At 45.8% G+C, this 25738-nt stretch overlaps 1 protein-coding gene across 1 annotated transcript; it reads right to left on the bottom strand.

Annotated features, from left to right (window-relative positions):
- Window positions 1-4315: 4315 nt before the first annotated feature.
- Window positions 4316-5314, bottom strand: LOC142433253 (melanoma-associated antigen B4-like). Its single transcript, XM_075538337.1, has one exon. It carries the CDS (start codon window positions 5312-5314, stop codon window positions 4316-4318), a length of 999 nt encoding a protein of 332 aa, XP_075394452.1.
- Window positions 5315-25738: the final 20424 nt, after the last annotated feature.

Here is a 25738-nt window from a genome sequence, read left to right as displayed (position 1 = left end):
AGTTTCTTCCGGGGGGAGGGACAGGTGTCCAAGTATTTGGGATTCGGGCTGGCCCCTCTGACCTCTCCACTGGTTCCCTACTGCACGCTGGCATGTTGTATTCACATCTTGGAGCACTAGGTTGAAGTCTTGCTCCTCTTTTCCTGTGGAGATCTAAACATGAGTGCACTGAGGTAAGCTATTAAAAATGCAGAAGGAGCATGGGGAAAAAGCTACTGTATACAAACATTCCTGGGATGAGGACCAGGTAGTATGGCAGGGACCAGACCAAATCCAGGGATACATATAGTAGGCAACTAAAAAGGATGTGGGGAAAGGAAAAAAAAACAACAACAATAGGAAATTGGTAGCAGGGGCACTGGACACTAACCCACCCAAGAGGAGGATATTGTTTATATCTCTACAGAGAGGTACATTTGTTGTTGGTTTTGGCGAACTGGTTGTGGAAAAGGCCCTCATAATCCAGATTCTCTCTAAGGTGGGTGACTACCCAATTTGGAAATCACAAATTCATATTCCTTACTCTTTTTCACATTCATCTTCAAAACAGTGTATTCTAAGAACCGATAGCAATGTTTATTTTGTCCATATGAGTAAAAAAATTAAACACAACGATGCCTGCATATTAACTTATTCTTTCATAAAACTCGCTTTGCTTTTGATGAAACACTACATTCTAATGCCCTGCATTTGACACTTCAATAAACAAACATATAAGGTCAAGAGGAACAGTGCCAGACAACCGGAGGAGGACACGCTGCCAATTCATGTCAGCATTTTGTGATATTAGGAGTGAAATGGCCAATCCCTGAAAGTGTTCAAGGAGCTAAAATTACAGTCAAAACAATTGCTTTAAGCTTACCAGAAGCAGAACACTACTTTTCAAAGATGAATATATGCATTCACAGCAACGACGTATCCTAGCTGTTTTTGAATATATCAAACACAATGACGATAGTCTAATGAGTCTCCCTCTAAAGGAATGGGATGACACTCCTACACTAAAAAGCTGGTTAAAGATACATTACAATGTTCATGGTGCTCATGTAAAAGCGAAGGATGTTGAAAGCAAAAATGGTAGTCAAAAAGAAGTATGAAAAATACTTAAATTTGTTCCATTTGAGCTGGTAAGGTATTATTTAATAATTTTCATTCATGTGGTAAAACTCATTCTTATTATCTAGTTCCCCATATCTCTTTTACTGTTCTAACTTAAGTTTTTAGTATATGGAATAATAAACTATTAGTACACTTTGTGTTGTCTATATTTAAAACAGTCTATGGGAAAGTGAACTGGTTGTTATGTTATTTGAATCACATCACTGTCTAAGACTCTCCCGGAGGATACAAGGCCCCAAGGTCCCAAATGCCTGTCTCCATAGATTCCCAATAAGTTCTGGGTAAACGCTCTTTGGGGAACACCTAGAGCTCGGCTCAACTGAGGCATTCACTTCCCTGAGGTCTTTTCAGTACCAATGTCAGCTGGAGAACTTTGCCGAGCTCCTCCTGTAGATGCATTCGCCTTCAAGGTTCTCATCTTGACACTAGCAGGTAAGCCCCTGACATAAATGTCCTATAAAGAGGAGGAGTATTACCTGAAACCATATGCTAACTTCCTGGAGACTCTCTAGACAGGAGGTATTCCAGGTCGTCTTCCAAGTTTCTACTAAGGCAAGCAACAAAAGTGTTTCCCGGGGATGTTTTGCCCAGGAGTGTGTGCTGCTCCCAATCTACCTTCAGGGTCCTCACCTTGATTCCTGACCAAGTTGGCACGTTGATATTCCATACGCAGAAAACGAATTTTCCAAATCACAGAACTCATGGTTCTGAAATTCTGTCTTCACAAAGGCAGCTACTGGGAGCATCAAGTCCAGATAATGCAGCTGGTGGGTCTCCAGAAACAAAGAAGGTTAGTGATTCTACAAGGGCCGTCAGTGGGGGCTGGGCTCTTGTACTACACTTTTGGAGGTGGTGGTCCATTAACACATTGCTCAGGTTCTACATCCTGGTCCTTGTCAGAGACTCAGTGAGGTTGCTTCCTATAAAGACCTCCACCATCAGTTAAGAATGAGACCACTGCATTCTGGAAAGGCAGGGCCTGAAGCCTGGAGACCTTTCCTGGGGCCTCACTGGAGTGATAGCTTAATCGGTGCTCTGATTAAAGTCTATTTAGGGAATAATTTTGGCCCTGATCTCCCCTCCCATACACCTTACTCCATTTACAGTTAAGCCTCTTCTGTCTGCGGAACTTACACTCCCACTCCCCTCCTGTTAAATCCAAGTCTTACCTGCCTGATACCTTGTGTGCTCCAAATAAGAGGGCACTATTTCTGCCTAAAAACTCTGCTGGTGGCTTCTTGGGGCAAATGTTCTGTTGCGCCCAGTGCAATCTGCTCTACTTAAATTGGAGATTTTCTTACAAGACAACGGGTCCTCACTTGGACTCCTGTTAGTGTCCTTGTCCCTCTGCACCCCCGCGGCAAGCCCTCACTAGACTAGGGCCCACTCTCCAGCAGGAACTGAAGGGAGTCTTTAACCTGAGGATTCTGTCCCTGACTGCTCCCACAAGGGCTGGAGGACAGGATAGGGTGGGGCTTCCTGGAGTCTCCTCTCTTCTGCAGTGAGTTTTTCTCTCATTTCTATTCAGGGCCCTCAACTTGCCAGTCAGAGAAGAACCCACTTCCCTTTCTGGGCCCAACCATCATCCTCATTCAGGGTAATCGCCTTGATTTCAATCAACTACTAAAACTACTGTATCAACTACCTTCAAGTGCTGCTCTTAGGCCAAGATGCTCAGGTTCTTGAGATTTCTGAAGGATAGGGGAGGGAATACTCAGCGCCCCCTCCCGGGAACCTTCTACATTTTACAACAGGCACCAGCTAGTATTTGTGTGATTCCTGTAGCGGTCTGCCTCTTAACTCCTAGGATCTTGAATGGAAATCTTAAGCAGTTTTGCAACATGGAACCTTGGAAAGAATGAGTCCCTGCTCAAGGAATAACAGCAGAGGACACTTGGTAGGCTTCCAGTGCAAGAATAAAAACGAAGACACAGCTCTTGTTTTCAAACTCGTGACCTTGCCGTAGCAGCTTAACACATATTCACATCACCAGGGTTCCCAACTGATGCTCATGGGCATGTAATTCTAACATTCTTTTATGGATTACATTCCGGCACCCCAGCCCACAACAAAGGTTGAGAATTGGCTTCTAGACATCTCACCTTAGAGTGTATCTTCTTCGTTCCCAGGCTCTCCACAGACATGCTGTGCATTACATACAGTCAGAACATGGCTTCCAGTGAACAGGGATAAAACCACAGACAAAAGCCAATCTTCTCCGTGCTGGGGATTTCTCCCTGGTTTACCCACAAAGCTACAGTTACAGTAAGAACCATCCTTGACTCTAGGGTCAGGGTTTTAATGTTGAGCACATCATGACAGTGTGTGCCCCTGAACACTTCACCCAGAGTCCCCTCCTTCACGCACTTCACACTGACCCTTTCATCAACCATATTTCCCTGCAACGTCGGACTAAATACAAACTAACATGATTCTCAGGCCCACAAATTCTCTGTATCATGGTGTGTATACTAGACTGCTCCCATCTGGTACTTCACTGATCTCCACCCCATATGTATCCTTGACCCTTTTGTTCACAGAGAGTTACTGACCCTCGTCCTTAAGTGACAGCAACTTCTAGATGCTCAGCATGTATGAACAGAGCTGGATTTTCTTGCTCAACGTCAGAGCCCTTCAAAAAGCCAATCCTCGGTGTGTTATTGGGATGCAAGGAGTCATGTAACAAAGGTGTCATTAATCATCAATCATTCTTTAATGTCATCTATTTACTTGATTAACTGATATATCTCCAGATATGTATATGCGTTTAAATTCTTAAAAATAGAAAGGTACACAGAAATCAACAAAGAAATATAAGGAGTATTTTATTGTGGGGTTGACTCGCATTTCCAAAAACAATCTAAGTTCCAAAGTGAGGTTTTCTTCTTCTAGAAATCTCACAAAACCAAAGAAAGATTGAAAGTTTTTCAAGTTGCGTTAGCAAGAGACCAACCCCCTTACTCATACTTTATACAAAGAGAAATAAATGTGGAATGTAGCTCATTAATAAGCTGAGATCTTAGCCTAATGTACATGCAACTTAACAGATTATTTGCTACCAAACAACAAAATACAAATGAAAACAAACACAGGATATTAAGCATAAACTCCAACAATCCTTGAGCCCAGCCCTTCCACAACTTGAATTCTAAGTTCTATTTTGAAGCGCAGAGTGAGTGATCTGCCTCAGACTTGACTAAGGCTTGGAGGAGCTGCTGGGTGTGGCACTGGAACACGCCCTGGACTTCATAGCACGACTGGCTCTGGCTGCAACTCGGGCTCTGACTCTCATTTCCTCTTCTCTCAAAGCTGCTTCATACTGAAGCGGGAAGGCAGCCGGGTTTGTACCAGTGAGCTTGGCATAAAACTCCAGGGCTTTCAACTTGCTGGTTACAGCATGGGCCCTGGGGCCCCACAGCAATTCAAAGCGTGGAGGATCACTACAGGGCACCTGCACGTACTCCAGGTACATTTCCTGAACCATATCTTTGGTTATGAATTTTCTGGGCTCCCCAAAGATAATGTGCTTCTCCCCATCATAAACGGCCAACCTATGCAAGTATTCCCACATCTCTTCCTCAGTGGCCCGGCCACCATTTATGTAGATCAAGGACAGGAGAGCCATCAGGAGACCGTACTTGGGAAAACCCCTGTCATCATCACCATCCAGAATTCCTTCGTCTTCAGTGAAGCAGAGTTTGCGCAGGAGGATATAGGATTGGGTGAAGGGGTCCATTTCCTTCAGGTCCAGACAAAATACCAGGTCCAACATTTTCGATGCAAAATTCATGATCCCAGGGTAGGCGTCCTTGTTCCTTCTTCCAATAACTTTCATTATTTCTGCCTTCGTAATGGGTTCTTTCTTTTTATATTTATTTAACAGGAACACTAACAGCAAGGACAAGTTCACATTTCTCAGTGCTTTTCCCGTGCTCTCAGTGGGGCGTGGTGCCCCAGAAGAACTTGGTCTTCCCTTATCTTGGCCATTGTCAGCATCGCCTGCAGCAGCAGTGGTGGAGGACTGGCCTCCCAGGGGCCCCTGGGAAACAGGAACACCAGGAGAGCTCTGGGCAGTTTCCCCAAGAGCAGCAGAGGAGGAGAGGGCAGACTCTTCCCCCTGCGCTTCACAAGTGTCATCACGGACTTGGCGACGTTTCTCACGGGCACGAAGCTTACTCTTCTGACCACGAGGCATGGTGACTGTCTTCAACGGCACCAGGGAAGAGTGTGGTTGGGCAGGTGACAGCACCCACGAAGGAGGGAGGCTGAGAGAGCTTCGGCCTCCAGGAGGCAAGCACCAGCCTCCTGTGCTGCTTGATTTGTTGCCTGAGAAACCTGGTGGGGGGGGAGGGGTGAACATTAGGCTGAGTGTGCCAGTCCTGCCCAGTGATCACTGGGGGGACAGCAGGGGATAAGAGGAGATGTGGATTTCCTCCCTCCTCTTCCCAGAGACTGCTTGGATTCAGGGCTGATACTCTATGCGCCAGAATGAAGGCCGCAGCTAATTTAGTCAGAGTCATGGGGTTACACATGTGCCTTATGGCTTCAGATTAGAGAGCAGGGCTGTCTACACTTGGTGTAGAGCCGTCTGGCGCATGAGCGCCATGGGACATCTCTAACCCCCAGGAAATCCTAGTTCGACTACCTCTTCAGGATCCGGGCCGCCCCTTTAGACCAGGTCTGAAGACCCAGCTCAGGAGATATCCCGAGTCTCTGAGGCCTGGGAACAGGGAACCTGCGAGTGGGGCAGGGGCATATTAAGACCTACAGGAGGTCTGGATTACATAGATGGTCCCTCCGGGTCCCATGCGGGCCACTTACCAGGTCTCCTGAGCACCACCAATACTCCCGCGTGGAACCTCGCTGCGTCTCCAACCCGAGAATTGGCAAATTTCCGGTTATTACGTGGTAACGTTGCTTTTGAAGAGCGTCACTTACGGCTAATGAACGTAGGGTCCTCCAAGGGTTACGCATTAGAGGGATTTCTTTGGGCCGATATCAGGGATGTATCTCTTGGGACCCCAATCATTTAGACCCAGTGTGCCCTTTGGGTTTCTGAGGTTCATCACATCAATTTCTATAGGACCGTGGGGGTCTTGAGTAGAGCCCAGAATTTGACTCACGTTCCCCTCCCATCGTGGAGACCCTAGAAGGGCGTTCAGGCGTGTGTGGCCCCGTGCACCATGGGAGCGCCTCCTGTTTGCATTCTTGCTACAATTTCCCTCAGGGCTAGACTGTCTGAGTCCACCCCAACACACACCTTTTGCACCCGGAGCCTGGTCTCCCGTCACTTAGCAATGAGACAAGCCCCTATATGCAACCGGGGAGCGGAGGTTTTTTGGATGGAGCTTTTCTTTTGTGATATAAATGAGGAAGTTCTTCAGCTGATAACCCTGCCGGATTCCTTCTGGCATTTAATCAGAATCCTTTCATTTGTTGGCACTGAGACTAGAGAAGAGATAACCGAAGCCCCGTTTTCATAATAATTTTCCATTTTGCTGGGACCCGCAAGGTTCACCGTTCGAAACCACTGCTAGGCTTCGAGCAAGATAGACATAACTTTCAAATCTCGTCAACAATTGTAGTCTCTGAATCTCACAGCTGCGGCACTTCTAAAATGACCCGTAGCGTACCTATGATCCTTTGTGTCGCGTGCAGGGACATTTTTTGTTTTCTGTTTTCTTTCATTTTGTTCTGATCTGGATAGTGGGGGTTCACTCAAGCAGCATTCCTCACTTTGATTCCTGTGATGTGTTAACAGTGGAGGAACCAGGGCTGCTCCATCCATCCCAACCCTACAAATGCCTCTCCTGTTAGTCTAAAGTGCTTGCCTCGCAGAAACCCGACAAAAGGAAATAAAGGTGAACCTTAGGCTAAATGGGAGCCCTGGTGGACTGTGAGTGGCTGTGGTATAGGGACTTCAAGGCTGTGGTTCATACCCACCAGCAATTCTTTCGCTCAAAGGACTGTCTTTGTGGTAAAGTTTTACTTTCTCAGAAATGCTATCGAGGGTTTTATGAGTTCCAAATGACTTGCTGAAGGTGCAGTCAGACCACAAACATTGCTGGGAACTCGCAGGACTGAAAAAAGAGCTGGTGCACTGTGAGGGACCACTTCTTTTGCTTAACCCCAAGAAAAATCATGGGGGAGAATCTTCATGTTGTCTTCTGCATACTAGGATCTGAGGGTCCAAGGAGGGGCCTGCTTATCCTGACAGCTCTGAGCTTTCCTCACCATGACATCAGGATTCCCACACTGAAATCTATCCCTCTGGGGAATGTATTCTGCTCTTCCGGAGTAGGGTCTTCAGAGAGCCTGCACTGGGAACAGGGCGCTCTATATTTGTTCCCAGTTCTTCAGGTCTCATAGGAATGACAACAGTGATGAGTGTCCTGGGCCACAAAAGACCTATCTGCCTTCTGACTCCTTCTTATTTCGAGTTAACACCCTGATATCTAGCTATTTGTGCAAATAAAAGGCATGTTGTACTTATTTTATTAAGCTTGGTCATGAACTCACAATATATATTTCCTCTGGTGAGATGAAAGGTATTTCCTCATGCTCAATGTCTGCTCAAATAGGATGGTTGATATCAGAATCAGAGTCCTATATGTGCATAACAGAGGTGCCTCACATAGTCAAGTCCTTCACTTCACTAAGTGATCTGTTGGATCAAGGAAAGACACTAGACTAGAAAACTTTCCTGTCTTTGTAGTTCTAAAAGACTGTGCCAGTGGTCTATTTGTGTCACCCCTGTGTTCTAGTATGCTTATCTCCCCAGTCTCTGTGGAGGACCTTAACTTGGCCCCCTTCATTTATGTAAGTGGCTTCCTGAGAAATGTCCCATTCCTCCAACTCATGAGAAATTTCTCTCTTGGCATCATTGCCGAGAATGTGTCCTTGTGGCACGTGCAATATGGCATGAATTGGGAAAGCTGAAGCACAAGACAAGTGCTTCAACATATCTACTAACTTGAAACAGACAAACACCGAAAAATGCCAAAGACACAAATAGAGAAATAAAAGATCAGTTGTTCATTGATGCCAGTTAGAAACTTTTAGACGCTACCCTGAAGATGAACTGCCACATGTCCGATATCATCCGAGATATCTGGATGGAAGGAAATATGCAGGGTGGAAGAAAGAGCATGTTGTATCCCAGTGTGGGGAAGGAAAATTCACGTTAGTCTTGCCACGTGATCCAAATTATGCTATCAGAAAGGTAGAAGATGTTCAACAACTTGTCGGTAATGAATTGGAATTCCAACAAATTGTTCCCAATTTTCCAAACAGCCCCAATTTTTTTCTCTTTATATCTCACTAAAAGAAAGTAGTCGGATGTTGAATTGCAGATTTATATGAACCAAATGACCCAGAGTCCTCAAACTCTAAAGAATGTCCCAGCACTTAGCAGTGGTCAGATGCATCACAACGTGCAGTGTGTGGGTTTGGTAGATTCTAGGTCTTCACGATGAAAAGAAGAAAGCTCATTGCAAGACAATTAATTGATAGACTCAGCAATTGCTGTTTGGCTGTTTGCTCGGGACTGATGAAATTGCATTGTCTTTCTTTAAAAGTCTTTTTATTGGGGTCTCTTAAAACACTTATCACAATCCATACATACATCCATTGTGTCAAGCACATTTCTACATTTGTTGCCATCATCATTCTGAAAACACATGCTTGAGCCCTTGATATCAGCTCCTCATTCCCTCCTCCCTTCCTAATCACCCCTCCCTCATGAACACTTGATAATTTATAAATTATTATTATTTTGTCATATCTTCCTATTTCTGATATCTCCTTTGCCCCACGTTTCTGTTTTACGTTAGCCAGGGAGGAGGCTATATGTAGCGCCTTGTAATCTGTTTCCCCTGTCTACCCCACCTTCCATGCACCCTCCCGGGATTCCCTACTCTCGCTACTGGTCCTTAGGGGTTCATCTGACCCAGATTCCCTGTGTTTTCTGTTCTTATGTGTATCAGTGTACATCATCTGTTCTATCAAGATTTGTAAGGTACAATTGGGATCATGATAGTGGGTGGGAGGAAGCATTTAAGATCTAGGGGAATGTTGTATGTTTCATCGTTGGTACACTGCAGCCAGACTGGCTAGTCCACGCCCCGAGCCCGTTCTGAAAGGGAATGTCCACTTGCCCACAGATGGGTTTTGGATCCCCAATCTGCACTCCCCTTCATTCACCATGATATGATTTTTTTATTCTTGATGCCTAATACTCTATCACTTTGACACCTCATGATCACACAGGCTGTTGTACTTCTTCCATGTGGGTTTTGTTGCTTCTGAGCTCCATGGCTGATTGTTTACCATCAAGCCATTAAGACCCCAGATGTTATATCTTTTGATAACCAGGCCTCATCAACTTTCTCCACCACATTTGCCTATGCTCCCAGGTGTCTTCAGCGATTGAATGGGAAAAGTGAGCTCACTATGATATGATAATTTTTTTTTCTTTAATGCCTGATTCCTTCAAAACCTCAGGATCACACATGTTGGTTTGGTTTCTCCAAGTGGTCTTTGTTGCTTCTGAGCTAGAAAGGCGATTGTTTACCTTCAAGCTTTTAAGACCCCAGACGCCATATCCTTTGATATCCAGGACCATTAGCTTTCTTAACATTTGCTCATGCACCCATCTGTCCTCAGCGTTCTTATCAGGAAGGTGAGCACACAATGATAAGATTTTTCTTCCTTTAGCCTGAAACCTAATCCCTTCCACAATATGTGATCACACAGGCTGGTGTGCTTCTTCCATGTGACCTCGCCTGCTTCTCAGCAAGATGGCAGCTTGTTTACCTTCAAATCTTTAAGACCCCAGATACTATATCTTTTGATAGCCTGGCACCATCAACTTTCTTCACCACAATTGCCTTTGCACTAATATGTCATCAGGGATTGGGTCAGGAAGGTGAAGAACATGGAATTCCATTTAAGTAGAACCATGTGTGCAATGAGGGAATATTTGAATATATGCCCAATGTCCATCTGCTTCCTAAATAACAAACCTATAAATATATGCACATAGGTATATTTCCCCATCATCATAAATAAGTATATTTACATATGTACATATCAGCACGGAGACCTCCGCAAATAACCTTTAACTCCCACTTCTTTCCTCTACTACTTTTTATTATCCTGTAGTCCTGCAAATATGCACAGGCTTCATTTGGATTTCAGTCTTTCCTCTCGGTTACATTCCCCTTGCTCAAGTCCTACCAGTCCTCTTACACCCTCCTCGCCACTGATTTGAATCAATTGTTGTTCCCTTCTCCCTGAGTTACTTAACATCACTGCCTTTCCCCCATCTTCACCTTGCCCATGGCCCCTGAAACTGATGGGCCTCTTGTTTTCTACTCCAAATTGTTTATCCAGGCATGCTCCCTTCTTGATTCACCCTGTTTTGGGGGGTTGAGACTGCCCTGCTTCCCCACCCCAGAAAGCCCTCTGGATGTCAAATTATTTGCAACCAAATACTGCAACACATTTTCTCATGTACAATTTTAATAGCTAAGGCGAATTGTCATATGAAAGATTTGTTATGTGCCTTAGTACACAGAAGACATTTGTCACAAAATAGGAACCATTTAAACAATATTAAAGTAATATAACAACCGTTGTAGTTATATATTCATTCATCAGCTTCAGAGGCTTAAGAGTGAAGGTTTGGAGTCTAGCCTGTCAGTCAGATCATAACCAGTGAGGCCTCTGTGTGGACATGTCCCTCTCCTGAGAATTCTGGGAAAACTTCTATTCCTTATTGGAAAGGCGACACTTGCTCTATGCTCACTCTGTGCAAGACGTTTCTCACATGAAGCCACATGAAAACTATTTTGATGCAGTTAGTCCTGGGAACTGAAGAAGCCATATGGAGACCCCTGTCTGCTCTGAGATGCTTACCTTGCAAGTGGATCTACAAGACTTCCCACCCACTGGCTTGTGATCTTCCTGCATTAGAATTCAGCATCATTGCATGTGTTTCTTGATTCTGAAGAGGACTTCAAGGATTGGTTTCAGACATATGAGCTAATATCAGACTTAAGGGCTTGATCTGGACTGGGTTGGAATATTTTCTCAATAGTCAATTGTTCTTCTTTATAAAACTCTTTCTTATACACATATGAGTGTCTCCCTGCATTTGTTTCTCTAGTCTACTCAGACTAATACACTAACACATACCTCTATCCCATACAATGATGAATTGAGAAGCCTCAGTTGTCAAAAATTGTCTGGCACCCCAAGGAAAGGACAAGTACTGTGTGTTATAGATAATGATAAGCAGCCTGAGCCCTTAATTAGGGTAGCTATAATGGGAAAATTTACTTGTTCCTTGAAAAACAGTTGTTTCCTACAAAATGTGACCACTTTTTTTTCCCAAAGTCCACTTCGAATGAGGACTGTTCATGCTGCCAAAGTCATAACAGCAGATTAAAACCCAGAGAAGTACTGTTCAAGCCCAGATTTAATAGGAATTCCAGAATATTATATGTACACTTTTGGTTTAATTTGGCTGCAGGAACTAAACTTGAATGTATTTTGAGAAAGCATTTGGTAAGAAATGAGAAATATACCTAAAAATCAAACAAACAAAGATGCAAAAAAACCCAATTCACAAAAGGGAGAAAATGAGTCACACATACTTCAACCAATCAGAGAATGTTTTTCTATATTTCTTTAGGGTTTTTCTATGAGCATAGTTTTGTGGTTTGATTTTATGGCAATGAGTCTGTTTTTATGATACATATGATGATATATTATAATATATATAAAGTTTATTATGTTATGTATGTGAAGGAGTGGCCTTTGTCCCCTAGGTCTCTTCCTGTTAAGGTGGCCTTGACACTGTATTCCCCCGGGGCATTTCCAGATACCATGCTACTCTCAAGCTGAGTCCTGCCAGGTCTGTTTCCAGCTATCTCATTGACATTCTACTTTGGGACCAGGGCTCCTGACCTTTGTGCTCAAGTGCTGCGTGGTGGCGTATATCAATCAACGTGGGGGCATACATATAAGACAATAGCCCCAATTCCCAAAGCATTAGGAGGAAAGCTTCAAACACCCGAAGGCCAGAACGATTTTGCAAGATATCAAATGGAGCAAGCTTGGAAAATCCCAGCATGTTCAAAATGTAACAGAAGGGGTCTGGTGTGTGTAGTGGAGTGGGGGGTGGGGGATGGGGGGAGTGTCCAGGACACAGCTTTCCCACCAAAGGGAACTGCCTTTGATGGGTCAGGAGGAGCTTGTCAAAGAAGCCTAAAAGTAGGTGTTTTTTTTTGGGGGGGGGGGAGGAGCAGGGCAATAAAGAGCACTGATATTACAATATGCATAGAAAAAGAGGTATACATATATCATAGCATGGTTATATAGTAGCCTAAGTCAGTTTAAAAGGACCAAACCAAACCAAACTCACCAATCTCTAATCCATTCCATTTCATGGCATTTGTGTAGGATAGCTTAGAAACACATGGGTGGGTTTCAGAGACTGTGAAACTCTTCGGGGGTATACAAAGTGTCATTGTCCTCAAGCTCAGTCACTTGAGGTGGGGAACTCCTGACCTTTAGGTTGGCCATGCAAAGCACAACGATGAGGGTTGCGACCTTATGTTGTAAAAGGAAGACGAAGAAGCGGGAAATAAAATAAAGAAAGGAAGGAAGGGAGGGGAGAGAGAGAAAGAGAGAGAAAGAGAGAGAGAGAGAGGGAGAGAGAGAGAGAGAGAGAGAGAGAGAGAGAGAGAGAGAGAGAGAGAGAGAGAGAGAAAGAAGAGGAGAGGAGAGGAGAGGAGAGGAGAGGAGGAGAGGAGAGGAGAGGAGAGGAGAGGAGAGGAGAGGAGAGAGAGAAAGAAGAAAAGAGATCATCTGTTACATTTTTTTCTGTTGGGGACCTCATGCTCAGCGAGGCATCAGCAGGTTCACCAGTCAATGAAATAGCTCATAGAGGCTACAGGAGTTCCTGGCACCTCCTGAGCCTTCTCCTTTCTTTGGGGCATCCTCCCAGTTCCTTCAGACTACTGGATTATTGGTGGGCCTTAGCGGTCCGCAGCATGGTCGTTGTTCATATTTTGTTAAACCCTATTAATTTTTAAAATCATTTTATTAGGGGCTCATACAACTCTCATCACAGTCCATACATACATCAATTGTGTCAAGCACACCCATACATAAATAGCCATCATCTTCCTAAAACACCTACTTTCTACTTCAGCCCTTGGTATGAGTTTCTCATTTTCCCCTTCTCTCCCTTCTGCCCCTCCCCCCTAAACCCTTGATATTTCGTAAATTATTATTTTGTCATATCTTAAACTTTCCGACGTCTCCCTCACCCACTTCTCTGCTGCCCATCCCCCAGGGAGGAGGTCATACATAGACCTTGTAATCTGTTCCACCTTTCTCCCTCACCTTCGCTATTGCCTCCCAGTATCACCACTCTCACCACTGGTCCTGATGGGTTCATCTGTCCTGGTATCCATGTATTTTCAGTTCCCATCTGTGTGAGTGTAAATCCTCAGTTCCAGCCGGATATGTAAGGTAGAATTGGGATCATGACAGTGGGGGAGAGGAAGCATTCAAGAACTAGAGGAAATTGTATATTTAATGATTGCTACACCGCATCCTGACTGGCTCGTCTCCTCCCCAGAATCCATCTGCAAGGGGATGTCCATTTTCCCACAGATGGTTAGTTTGATTGCTATCGCTGTCACCTTTGCCTGTGAACTGGCTGTCATAGTGCTAAGACCTCTGAGAAGCTAAGGTGTGCTGTCCTCCACGCCAGACATCTGGGGACAGATTTATCAGAGTCACAATTCATGCAGGAACATTCCCCTGGTATCATAAAGGCGTGGTCCTACATGCCAGACATCCGGAGACATATTTTTCAGAGATCTAGTTTGCGTAGGTACGGGCTATCTTCTATGTCCACCTGCTTCCACACCCAGGGTTCTTGCAGTAAAGGAGTGGCTATGACACTGTATCCCCCCCCCCCTTGGGGCACTCCGGTACCATCTGTGCCGGGTCTGTTTTCAGCTATCCCATTGGCGTCCTAATTTGGAGGCCGGTCTGAATGACGTTTGAGCTCAAGTGCTGCTGGTTCTAGGGCTTTAAAGGCAACTGTTGTCCTCGCATTCCTGCTTGCACACCCCCAGAATCGGTCCTGGACTGGCACTTGGAACCAGGAAAACCTTCCCATAAGCAGCTTGAATGAGAACTAAGGTACCTGGTGCTCTCTTGATGCCCAGCCTGCGGGAATATCCCAGCACAGATCAGGAGTTCTTCACACAGCCTGCTGCCATACTCCTGCAAAAAGCACACAGGCTGGGGTGAAAATGCAGGCCTAGGGCTGTCAGGGGCGAGCCCAAAGGCTGACTGCCATTTCCCAGGAAGTTTTGGCCCCTAGAATCTTTGGGCCACTTTCCATTCACCGCTGTAGCCCTGCCCCCAACTGCCAGGGAAGTCTCCTACAGCCACTTCTAAAGGTTCCCATGTGTTCTAGGGACCTCAAGAGATCTGCTTGAAGCAGGCCATTCTCTCCTGAGCCCTTAATTACTGTGCTCGTGCATCAGGAGGCTACTTTGAACTTTATGAGCCTGTGCCTACTATCCACCTGAGGGTCTTTTCCATCAGGGGATCCACAGCCAGGAAGGATCCAACATAAAATAAAGGTGATAAGCCCCGCCCTTTTGCCACACCCTTCCGACAAACCCCGCCTCACATGCCTAGGCCACAGCCAGTCCTTTTATGCTCTGCCCAGGCTCTCAGGCATTATGTCTTGAGGGCGTCTAGTGTGCAGGGCCAACGCAGCACCCGTCTGTCGCCGTCAGTGCCATCTCCATGCCTCCTTGGGATCCCCATGCGCTTGGGCTCTTTCTCTCCCGCCGCTCTTCATTTCAATCTGGTTCTGCCTGCCCGCTGGTGGAGCCCGCCGTGCCTTATGGCATGCTTTCCAGAAATTGCATGTATTTCTGTAAGAAGGGAAACTTGAACCTTTCCCTTTCCTTCATGTTAACTCACCTGAGTTACATAGTGCACTAAGGGGTTCATTCTTAAAGCTTGCCAAGCAAAGAGCTGCAGAAACCTAACAGGCCTCCCCCGTACTCTGTCAGGTGCTTCTGTCTTGGCTCTGTCCCGGGAATGCTCCCTGCGCTCACCTCCGAACGCTGTCGCCAAGGGTGTTTCTTTAGTAATTTCCCCCACCACCCTGAAAATCCTGGGCTCCTGCAGCCAATGACTGGGTTGCTCTCAGTGGGCTCCTGGCCTCAGTTGGCAAGCCTGTGGCAAAGTCACCCCCTGGCTGAAACCACCCCATCCCATATGACGCCTGGCGGCCTGTGGACTTCAGGTTGTTAACTCCCTCTACGATTCTACCTATTCACCAAGTGGAGAAACAAGGACTCCTAGACCCAACTCATTGTCCTCCTGTTTAGGAAAGGATGTCCGCAACAACCTACTGGCTAGTCCATGGTGGAGTATATCAATCAACGTGGGGACATACATACAACACGATAGCCCAAATCCCCAAAGCATAAGGTGGAACGCTTCAAATACCCAATGGCCAGCACAATTTTGCATGATATCATATTGAGCAACCATGGAAAAATTTGTAAAATTTTTAAATTTGTAAAATATAGCAGAAGTGGTCTGTTGTGTGTGGGGGGGAGGTAGGGTGGGGGAGAGTGGGGGGTGGGTGGGAGTTCAGGAACACAGTAATCTCACCAAAGGGAACTGCCATTGTTGGGTCAGGAGGAGCTTGTTTAAGAAGCCGAAAGGAGTAGGACTTGGTGGGAGCAGGACAATAAAGAACACTGATATTACAATATGCATATAAAAAGAGGTATACATATATCACAGCATGGTTATAAGCTAGCCTAAGACAATTAAAAAGGACCAAACCAAACCAAACTCAGCGATCTCTAATCCATTCCATGTCATGGCAATTGTGTAGAATAGCTTAGAACTGCATGTATGGGTTTCAGAGACTGTGAAAACCTTCGGGGGTATACAAAGTGTCATTGTCCTCAAGCTCAGTCACTGGAGGTGGAGAACTCCTCACCTTTAAGTTGGCTATGCATCAGCAGGCTCACCAGTCAAGGAAATAGCTCGTTGTGGCAACAGGAGATCCAGGCGCCTCCCGAGGCTTCTCCTTTCTTTCAGGCATCCTCCCAGTTCCTTCAGACTTCTGGATTATTAGTGGGCCTTAGCAGTACACAGGAAGGTCGTTGGGAATATTTTTTTGAAACCTATTATTTTTCTTAAATCATTTTTCTAGGGGCTCATACAACTCTTATCATAGTCCATACATCCATCAACTGTGTCAAGCATAAGCGTACATATGTTACCATCACCAATCTCAAAACACCTGGTTTCTACTTGAGCCCTTATTATTAGCTTCTCATTTTTTCCCTCTCTCTGCTCTGGCCCCTCCCTCCCGAATCCTTGATAATTTATAAACTATTGTTATTTTGTCATAAATTACACCTGTTGACTTCTCCCTCACCCACTTCTCCACTGTCAATCTCCCAGGAAGGGGGTCATATGTAGACCTTGTAATCTGTTCCACCTTTCTCCCTCACCTTCCCTCTTGGCCCCGGGTATCGACAACCTCACCACTTGTCCTGATGGGTTCATCTGTCCTGGATTCCCTGTATTTTCAGTTCCCATCTGTGTGAGTGTAAATCCTCAGTTCCAGCCGGATATGTAAGGTAGAATTGGGATCATGACAGTGGAGGAGAGGAATCATTCAACAATTAGAGGAAAATTGTATATTTTATCGTTGCTACACCGCATCCTGACTGGCTCATCTCCTCCCAGGAGCCCTTCTGCAAGAGGATGTCCAATTTCTCATATGGGAAACCTATTACTTTTAGAGATCTCGATGTCACCTTTGCCTGTGAACTGGCTGTCATAGTGCTAAGACCTCTGAGAAGCTAAGGTGTGCTGGCCTACACAACAGACATCCGGGGACAGATTCTTCAGAGTCGCATTTCACGGAGGTATATTCCTCTGACATTATAAAAGGGCTGTCCTACATGCCGCACATCCGGGAAAATATTTTTCCATGCCCTATTTCTAGCAGGTACAGGCTGTCTTCTATGTCCACCTACTCTTCTGCTAAACGGGTGGCCTTTGTCCCCCGGGGCTCTTCTAGTAAATGAGTGGCCTTGACACTGTATCCCTTCTGGCGTACTTCTGGATACCATCCTTCTTTCAGGCCGAGTCCTGCCGGGTCTGTTTCCAGCTATCCCATTGGCATAGTACTTTGGTGCCCGGGTTGCCTGATGTCTATGCTCAAGTGCTGCTGGTTCTAGGGCCTTAAAGGTAACTGTTGGCCTCGCAGTCCAGCTCGCACACTCTATGATGTGATCCTGAATTGGCAATGGGAACCAGGCAAATATTCCAATGAGCAGCCTGAGTGAGAACTCAAGTTCTGGCTGCATTTGTGGTACCCAGCTGGCAGGAGGTCCCCACCACAAATCACGGGTTCTTAACACAGCCTGCAGTCATCCCCCAATAGACAGCAGGCAGGCTGGGGTGAAAGTGCAGGCCTGGGGCTGTGAGAGGAGAGTCCAAAGGCCAACAGCCATTTTCTGGGATGATTTGGTGGCCAGAAATTTTGGTCCACCCTTCATTGACAGTCATAACCCTGCCCTCCGCCCCCCTCCCGCCCCACCGTCAGAGCCATCTCAAGCAACCACTTCCAAAAGTTCCCGCATAGCCATAGGGACCTTAAGAGATCTACATGATGGGGGCCATTGTCTCACAGGCCTTTGTTGATCAGTGTACTCCTGCGTGCATCTGGAGGCTCCTTTGAAGTTTGTGAGCCTGTGCCTACCATCCAACTGATGGTCCTTTGCATCAAAGGACCTACAGCCAGGAGGGGACCCGAGTAAAATAAAGGAAAAAAACCCCGCCCTCTGGCCACACCTCACCGAAAGGCCCCACCAAACACTCCCAGGCCCCAGCCAGTCCCTTTATCAATGTCCAGAAGGCGTCCAGTGTGCAGGCACCATGCAGCAACCATCTGACACCCTCAGTGACACCTCTGGGCCTCCTTGGGGCCACCATGCACATGGACTGTTGCCCTCCAGAGGCTCTTTTTTTCACCTGGTTCTGCCTGACAGCTGGTGAGCCCCAGGGCAGCTTCCGGGTGGCTTGACATGCCTTCCAGAAATTGCATGTAACACGTTGAGAAGGGGAAACTTGAACTTTTCCCTTTCCTACATATAAACTCACCTGAGTTACATAATGCGGTATGGGGTGCATTCTTTAAAAATTGCCAATTAAAGAACTCCAGAAACCGAACAGGCCTTCCCCATACTCTGTCCAATGCTCCTGCCTTGACCCTGTCCCAGGAATGCTCCCTGTACTTTCCTCAGAAAACCCTTGCCAAGGCTGCTCCTTCAGGCATTTCCCCCACCAGCCTGACACACCTTTGGCTCCTGCAACCAGTGGCTGACTGACTGGGTTGCTCTGAGCAGGACCCTGTACCCAATAGGAAAGCCTCTTGCACAGTCACTCCCTGGCTGACACCACCCCTTTCCACATGACCCTTGGTAGCCTGTGCACTCCTTCTTGGCAGCTCCCTCTAGGATCATACCTATCCATAAAGTGGAGCACCAAGGGATCCTTGACCCACCTCCTTGTCTTCATGCATAAGAAATGAAGTCCGTAACAACCTACTGGCCAGTCCATCAATCAACGTGGGGGCATAATACAACACAATAGCCCCAATCCCCAAAGCTTTCAAATATGGAGTAAGCTTTCAAATATCTAATGGCCAGCACGATTTTGTATGATATTGAATTGAGCAAACATGGAACATCCCCGCATTTGCAAAATGTAGCAGAAGGGGTCTGTTGTGTGTGTGGGTGTGGTGGTGGAGTGGGTGGTGGGTGGGAGTCCAGGAACACAGCTTTCACACCCAGGGGATCTGCCTTTGATGGGTCAGGAGTAGCTTGTCCAAGAAGCCTAAAAGAGCAGGGCTTGATGGGGGCCAGGGTAATGAAGAGCACTGATATTACAATATGCATAGAAAAAGAGGTATACATATATCACAGCATGAATAGATAGTAGCCAAAGGCAGTTAAAAAGAACCAAACCAAACTCAACTCTCAAATCACTAATACGTCCCATTTCATGGCAATTGTATAGGATAGCTTAGAACCGCACGCATGGATTTCAGAGACTATGAAACTCTTCGGTGGTATAGAAAGTGTCATGGTCCTCCAGCTCAGTCACTCGAGGTGGGGAACTCCTGACATTTAAGTTGACCATGCAAAGCACAATGACCAGGGTTGCGACATTATGTTATTAAAGGAGGGCGATGAGGCAGGAAATAAAAGGAAGGAAGGAATGAAAAGAGAGAGAGGGATATATATATATAGAGAGAGAGAGAGAGAGAAAGAGAGAGAGAGAGAGAAAGAGAGAGAGAGAGAGAGAGAGAGAGAGAGAGAGAGAGAGAGAGAGAGAGAGAGAGAGAGAGAGAGGAGAAAATGAATCATCTGTTTCATTTATTTTTTTTTTTCTGCTGGGGATCCTATGCTCAATTGGGCATCAGCAGGTTCATCAGTCAATGTAATTCCTCATTGGGGCAACAGGAGATCCTGGCTCCTTCCGAGCCTTTTATTTGAGGCATCCCCCCAGTTCCTTCAGAGTACTGGGTTATTGGTTGGCCTTAGTACATGGTGAATATTTTTTGAAACCTATTATTTTTAAATCATTTTATTAGGGGCTCATCCAACTCTTATCACAGTTCATACATGCATCCATTGTATCAAGCACATTTGTACATATGTTGCCATCATCATTCTAAAAACACCTGCTTCTACTTGAGCCCTTGGTATGAGCTTCTCATTTTCCCCTTCCCTCCCATATGTCCCCTCCCCTTGAACCCTTGATAATTTGCAAATTATTATTATTATTTTGTCATATTTTACAGCTTGTGACATCTCCCTCACCTACTTTTCCGCTGTCCGTCCCCCAGAGAGGAGGTCATATGTAGACCTTGTAATCTGTTCCACCTTTCTCCCTCACCTTCCCTCCTGCCTGCCGGTATCGCCACTCTCACCCCTGGTCCTGATGGGTTCATCTATCCTGGTATTCCTGTATTTCCAGTTCCCATCTGTGCGAGTGTACATTCTCAGTTCCAGCCGGATATGTAAGGTAGAATTGGGATCATAACAGTGGGGGTGAGGAAGCATTCAAGAACTAGATGAAAATTGTATATTTCACCGTTGCTACACTGCATCCTGACTGGCTCATCTCCTCCCAATAGCCCTTCTTCAAGGAGATGTCAAATTTCCCACAGATTGGAAACCTATTACTTTTAATGCTATTGATGTCACTTTTTCCTGTGAACTAGTTGTCTTAGAGCTAAGACCTCTGAGAATCTAAGGTGTGTTGTCCTACACGCCAGACATCCGGGGACAGATTTATCAGAGTCACATTTGATGCAGGTACAGTCCTGTGACGTCATAAATTGGTGGTCCTTCCCGCCGGACCTCCAGGGACATATTTTTCAGAGATCCATTGTGCTCAGGTATAGTCTGTCTTCTATGTCCACCCGTTCCACCACCACCCCCAACCCCCACACACACCAGGGATCTTCCCGTAAAGGGTGACCTTGACACTCTATCCCTCCGGGGCATTTCTAGATACCATGCTACTCTCAAGCCGAGTCCTGTCATTTCTGTTTTCAGCTATCTCATTGCATCCTACTTTGGTGCCTGGGCTGCCTGTCGCTTGAGCTCAAGTGCTGCTGGTTCTAGGGCTTAAAGGCAACTGTCGTCCTCCCATTCCATCTCATATACCCCAGGAATTGCTTCTGGACTGGCAGTAGGAACCGGGCAAACTTCCCATAGGCAGGCTGAATGAGAACTAAAGGTCCGGGTGTATTCATCGTGCCCAGCCAGCGGGGAGGCCCCGGCACAGATAATGAGTTCTTCATACAACCTGCTGCCACCCCCCTGTAGAAAGCAGGCAGGCTTGGTTGAAAATGCAGGCCCAGGGCTGTGAGGGGAGATCCCAAAGGCTGACAGCCATTTCCCAGGCTGTTTTGGTCCCTAGCACCTTTAGGCCACCCTCCATTCACAATTGTAACCCTGCTCTCAGCTGCCAGGGCAGTCTCGTTCAGCACTTCCAAAGGTTCCTGCATAGCCATAGGGACCTCAAGAGATCTACATGAAGCAGACCATTGTCTTATAGGTCCTTGTTGATCAGTGTGCTCATGATCAGATGGCTGCTTTGAACTTTATGAGCCTGTGCCTACTATCCACCTGAGAGTCTTTTCCATCAGGGGACCCACAGCCAGGATGGGTCCAGTGCAAAATAAAGGTGGGCAGCCCCGCCCTCTGGGAAAACCCCTCTGACAAACAAGGCCTCACATGCCCAAGCCACAGCCAGTCCTTTTATTCTCTGCCCAGGTTCTCTGGTATGATGTCCAGAGGGCACCTAATGTGCTGGACCCACGCAACACCCACCTGAAGCCCTCAGTACCATCTCTGGGCCTCCTTGGTGCCCCCATGCACTTTGCCTGTAGCACTCCCATGGTTCTTCTTATCCACCTGCTTCTGCCTGCCCGCTGGTGAAGCCTAGTATGGCTTATGGGTGACTTGGCATGCTTTCCAGAAATAGCATGTACTGCTTTAAGAAGGGGAAACTTGATCATCTGCTGTTCCTTCATGTAAACTCACTGAGTTACATTGTGCACTATGGGGTTTATTCTTAAAGCTTGGCAAACAAAGAACTCCAAAAACCTAACAGGCATTCCCAGTACTCTGTCTGATACTCCCTCCTTGGCCTTGTCACCGGAATGATCCCCATGCCAGCTTCAGACTGTGCTCGCCAAGGGTGCACTTTCAGGCTTTCTCCCCCAACAGCTTGACAACCTTGGCCTCCTGTAGCCCATGGTTAACCGCCCAGGTTGCTCTGAGTGGACCCCTGTCCCCATTTGGCAACCCTGTTGTGGTCACTCCCTGGCTGACACCACCCCTTCCCACATGACTCCTGACTGCCTGTGGACTTCAGGTTGGCAACTCCTTCTAGGATCCTACCTATCCACCAAGTAGAGAACCAAAGGCTCCTTGACCCACCTCCCTGTCCTCCTGTGTGAGAAAGGCAGTTCATAACAACCTACTGGCCAGTCCGTGGTAGAGTATATCAATCGACATGGGAGCATACATACAACACAATAGCCCACATCCCCAAAACATAAGGAGCAACATTTCACATTCCCGTTGGACTGAACGATTTTGCATGATTTCCAAATGCGCAGCCTTGGAATATCCCCACATGTGCACAATGTAGTAGAAGGGGTCTGGTGTGTGTGTGTGTGTGTGTGTGTGTGTGTGTGTGTGCAGGTGTTGATTGAGGGGTGGGTGGGATTCCATAAACACAACTTTCACACCAAAGGGAAGTGTCTTTGATGGTTCGGGGGAAGCTCCTCCAAGAAGCTAATAAGGGCAGGAGTTGGTGGGGGTCTGGACAATAAAGTTCACTGATATTACAATACGCATAGAAAAAGAGATACAAATATATCGTAGCATGGTTGCCTAAGTCAGTTAAAAAGGACCAAACCCAACCAAACTCACTGATCTCCAATGCATTCTCTTTCAAGATAATTGGGTAGGATACCTTAGAACCGCATCTGTGGGTTTCAGAGACTGTGAAACTTTTCGGGGTATACAAAGTGTCATTTTCCTCCAGCTCAGTTTCTGAAGGTTGGGAAATCCTGACTTTTAGGGTGGCCATGCAATGAGCAACCACCAGGGTTCTGAACCTATTTTATAAAAGGAAGACAAAGAAGCGGGAAATGAGAGAGAGAGAGAAGAAGAAGAAGAAGAAGAAGAAGAAGAAGAAGAAGAAGAAGAAGAAGAAGAAGAAGAAGAAGAAGAAGAAGAAGAAGAAGAAGAAGAAGAAGAAGAAGAAGAAGAAGAGAGAGAGAGAGAGAGAGAGAGAGAGAGAGAGAGAGAGAGAGAGAGAGCATCCAATTCTTTTTTCTGCTCCCTGCCTCACACTCAGCTGGGCTTCAGCGGGTTCATCATTCAAGGAAATAGCTTATTGGGGCAACAGGAAATTCTGGCGTATCACTAGCCTTCTCCTTTCTTTGAGGCATCTTCCCATGTCCTTCAGACTACTGGATTATTGGGGGACCTTAGCTGTCCACAGCATGGGCGAAGTTCCTGAAGATTTTATTGTATGGAAACCTATTATTTTTATTGCTGTCGATGGCATGTTTGCGTTTACAATGCTGTTTTGATGCTAAGACATCTGAGAAGCTAAGGTGCGCTGTGGTGCATGCCAGATATCCGGAGACAAATTTATCAGGATCACATTTCACTCAGGTACAGCCTTCTGGAATCATAAAGGGGCGGTCCTACACACCCGACATCCGGTGACATATTTTTCAGGGACCTATTTCTTACAGGTACAGACAGTCCTCTATGTCCACCCATCCTTCCTCCTTTCCCTTTCTTTTTGGTGGATTCACCTGTACCTCCCTGGGTTTGGTCTGACCTACTGACTGCCTATTTTTCCACAAGTACATTGTGAGATAAGTGTCTTTTCTTCTACTCCTGCTGTTCTGATTGTACTTAGCTCAGGGGACCCATGCCATACTTGTCCATTTTGGATTGGGTTACCTCACTTAACATAATTCCTTCCCACTCTTCCCATGAACGACGTTTTTCATGTGATCATCCATGCTTTTTAGTACTGAGTAGTACTCCATTGTATGTACCAGAGTTTACCAATCCACTCGCCTATCAATGGAAATTTAGTTTGTTTCCAATCCTTTGCAATTGTGAATAGCGCCACAATTAACATTGGAGCGCAGATGACTGGTCTTGTTTTATTTCTTACCTCCTCTGTGTATATGCTTAGTAGAGGGCGGGCTGGATCAAAAGGTAGATCAATTTCCATTTTGTGTATGTATCACTAGATCGCATTCCACAGTGGGTGTACATATCTACATGACCACCAGCAGTGGAGGGGTGTTCTTATTTCACCACATCCCCTGCAGCATGGGTTGATCTCTGATTTTGTGGGTTGGGCTAACATTAGGGGTGTTAGGTGATAACCCATGGTTGTTTTAATTTGCCTTTCTCTTTAGGCTAATGAACTGAAACAGTTTCTCATGTGCTTATTGGCCATACGAGTCTCCTCCCTAGTGAAATTCCTTTTCACTTCTTTTGCCCACTTCTTTGGGGCTTAACTGTTTTCCTCTTTTTGCCGACCATGAGGGTATTGTGGATTTTAGTAATATGCTCATTGTCTCATGTGTCATTACTAAATATCCTCTCCGATCAGTGGGTTGCCTTGTTACTCTCTTGGTGAAGTCTTTCGAGGCACACAGGGGGTTTAATTCTTGATAAATCCCATTGGTCGATTTCCAGTTCACCTGTGTATATACCTTAACCCATTGCAGTGAGCCTATGAATTCCCTGGGCCAATGATCTTAAGTTTGTCCTGATTCCTTCCTTGATGGTCCTGATTGTTCGGGGTTTTACTTCTAGGTCTGTGATCCACCGTGAGTTTGTTCTTGCGCATGGGGTGAGGTAAGCATCTTGTTTCATTTTTCTACATGTGGTATCCATTGTTTCCAGCACCACTTGTTAAAAAGAGCATCCACTTCCCAATTGATGTTTTTTGGAACCTTACCGAAGATCAGTCGTCTATATGCTGATGATTTTACTGCTGGCCTTTCTATTCTTTTCCACTGGTCTGAGGATCTGTCATTGTGCCAGTACCATGCTCTTTTGACGAGTGTAGCTGTGTAGTAGGTGTTAAAATCAGGTAAAGCCAGTCTTCCATCTGACTTGTTTCTTCAGTTATCTGTTATTTCTGGGCTTCTTCCCTCTCCATATGAAATTGGTGGTCAGCTATTTCAATCCTCTGGAGACGGTTGTTGGTATTTGAATGAGAATAGCGTTAAAATTATAAAGTGTTTTGGCAAAGATTGACATTTTTTCTATGTCGGGCCTTCCTAACTACCAGCATGGTATGTTCTTCCATTTGAGGAGGTCGCTTTTGATTTCCTGTAGTAGGGTCTTGTAATTTTCCATGTATTGGTCTTTAGGTTTTTTTGCTTAAATATATTCCTAGGTATTTCATTTTGTTTGGCTTCAGTGAAGGGTACTTCCTTCTTGATCTCCTCTTCCATGGTCCTGTCTGATGTGTATAGCAAAGCTCTCAACTTGAGTTTATTGAACTTCTAGCCTGCCACTGTTCCATATTCTTCTATTGCTCTAAGTATCCCACTGAGGAACTTTTGGGATCCATAATGCACAGGAGCATGTCATCTGCAAATAATGATAGTTTCACCTCCTTCACTCCCATTTGGATATCTTTTTTTTCCCCTAATCATTTTCTTTTTTTTCCTTTTCTTTTTTTACATTTTATTAGGGGCTCATACAACTCTTATCACAATCCATACATATACATACATCAATTGTATAAAGCACATCCGCACATTCCCTGCCCCAATCATTCTCAAAGCATTTGCTCTCCACTTATGCCCTTTGCATCAGGTCCTCTTTTTTCCCCCTCCCAGAAATGAATAATTGATCATTCCAAATATTTAATTGTGACATTCACTCAGATTTCCAAGGCAATC

The sequence above is a fragment of the Tenrec ecaudatus genome, chromosome X (assembly GCF_050624435.1).
Source record: "Tenrec ecaudatus isolate mTenEca1 chromosome X, mTenEca1.hap1, whole genome shotgun sequence".
NCBI classification, from domain to species: domain Eukaryota; kingdom Metazoa; phylum Chordata; class Mammalia; order Afrosoricida; family Tenrecidae; genus Tenrec; species Tenrec ecaudatus.
Note: the sequence above shows the minus strand (reverse complement) of the source record. Positions and strands in the feature narration are given on the sequence as shown.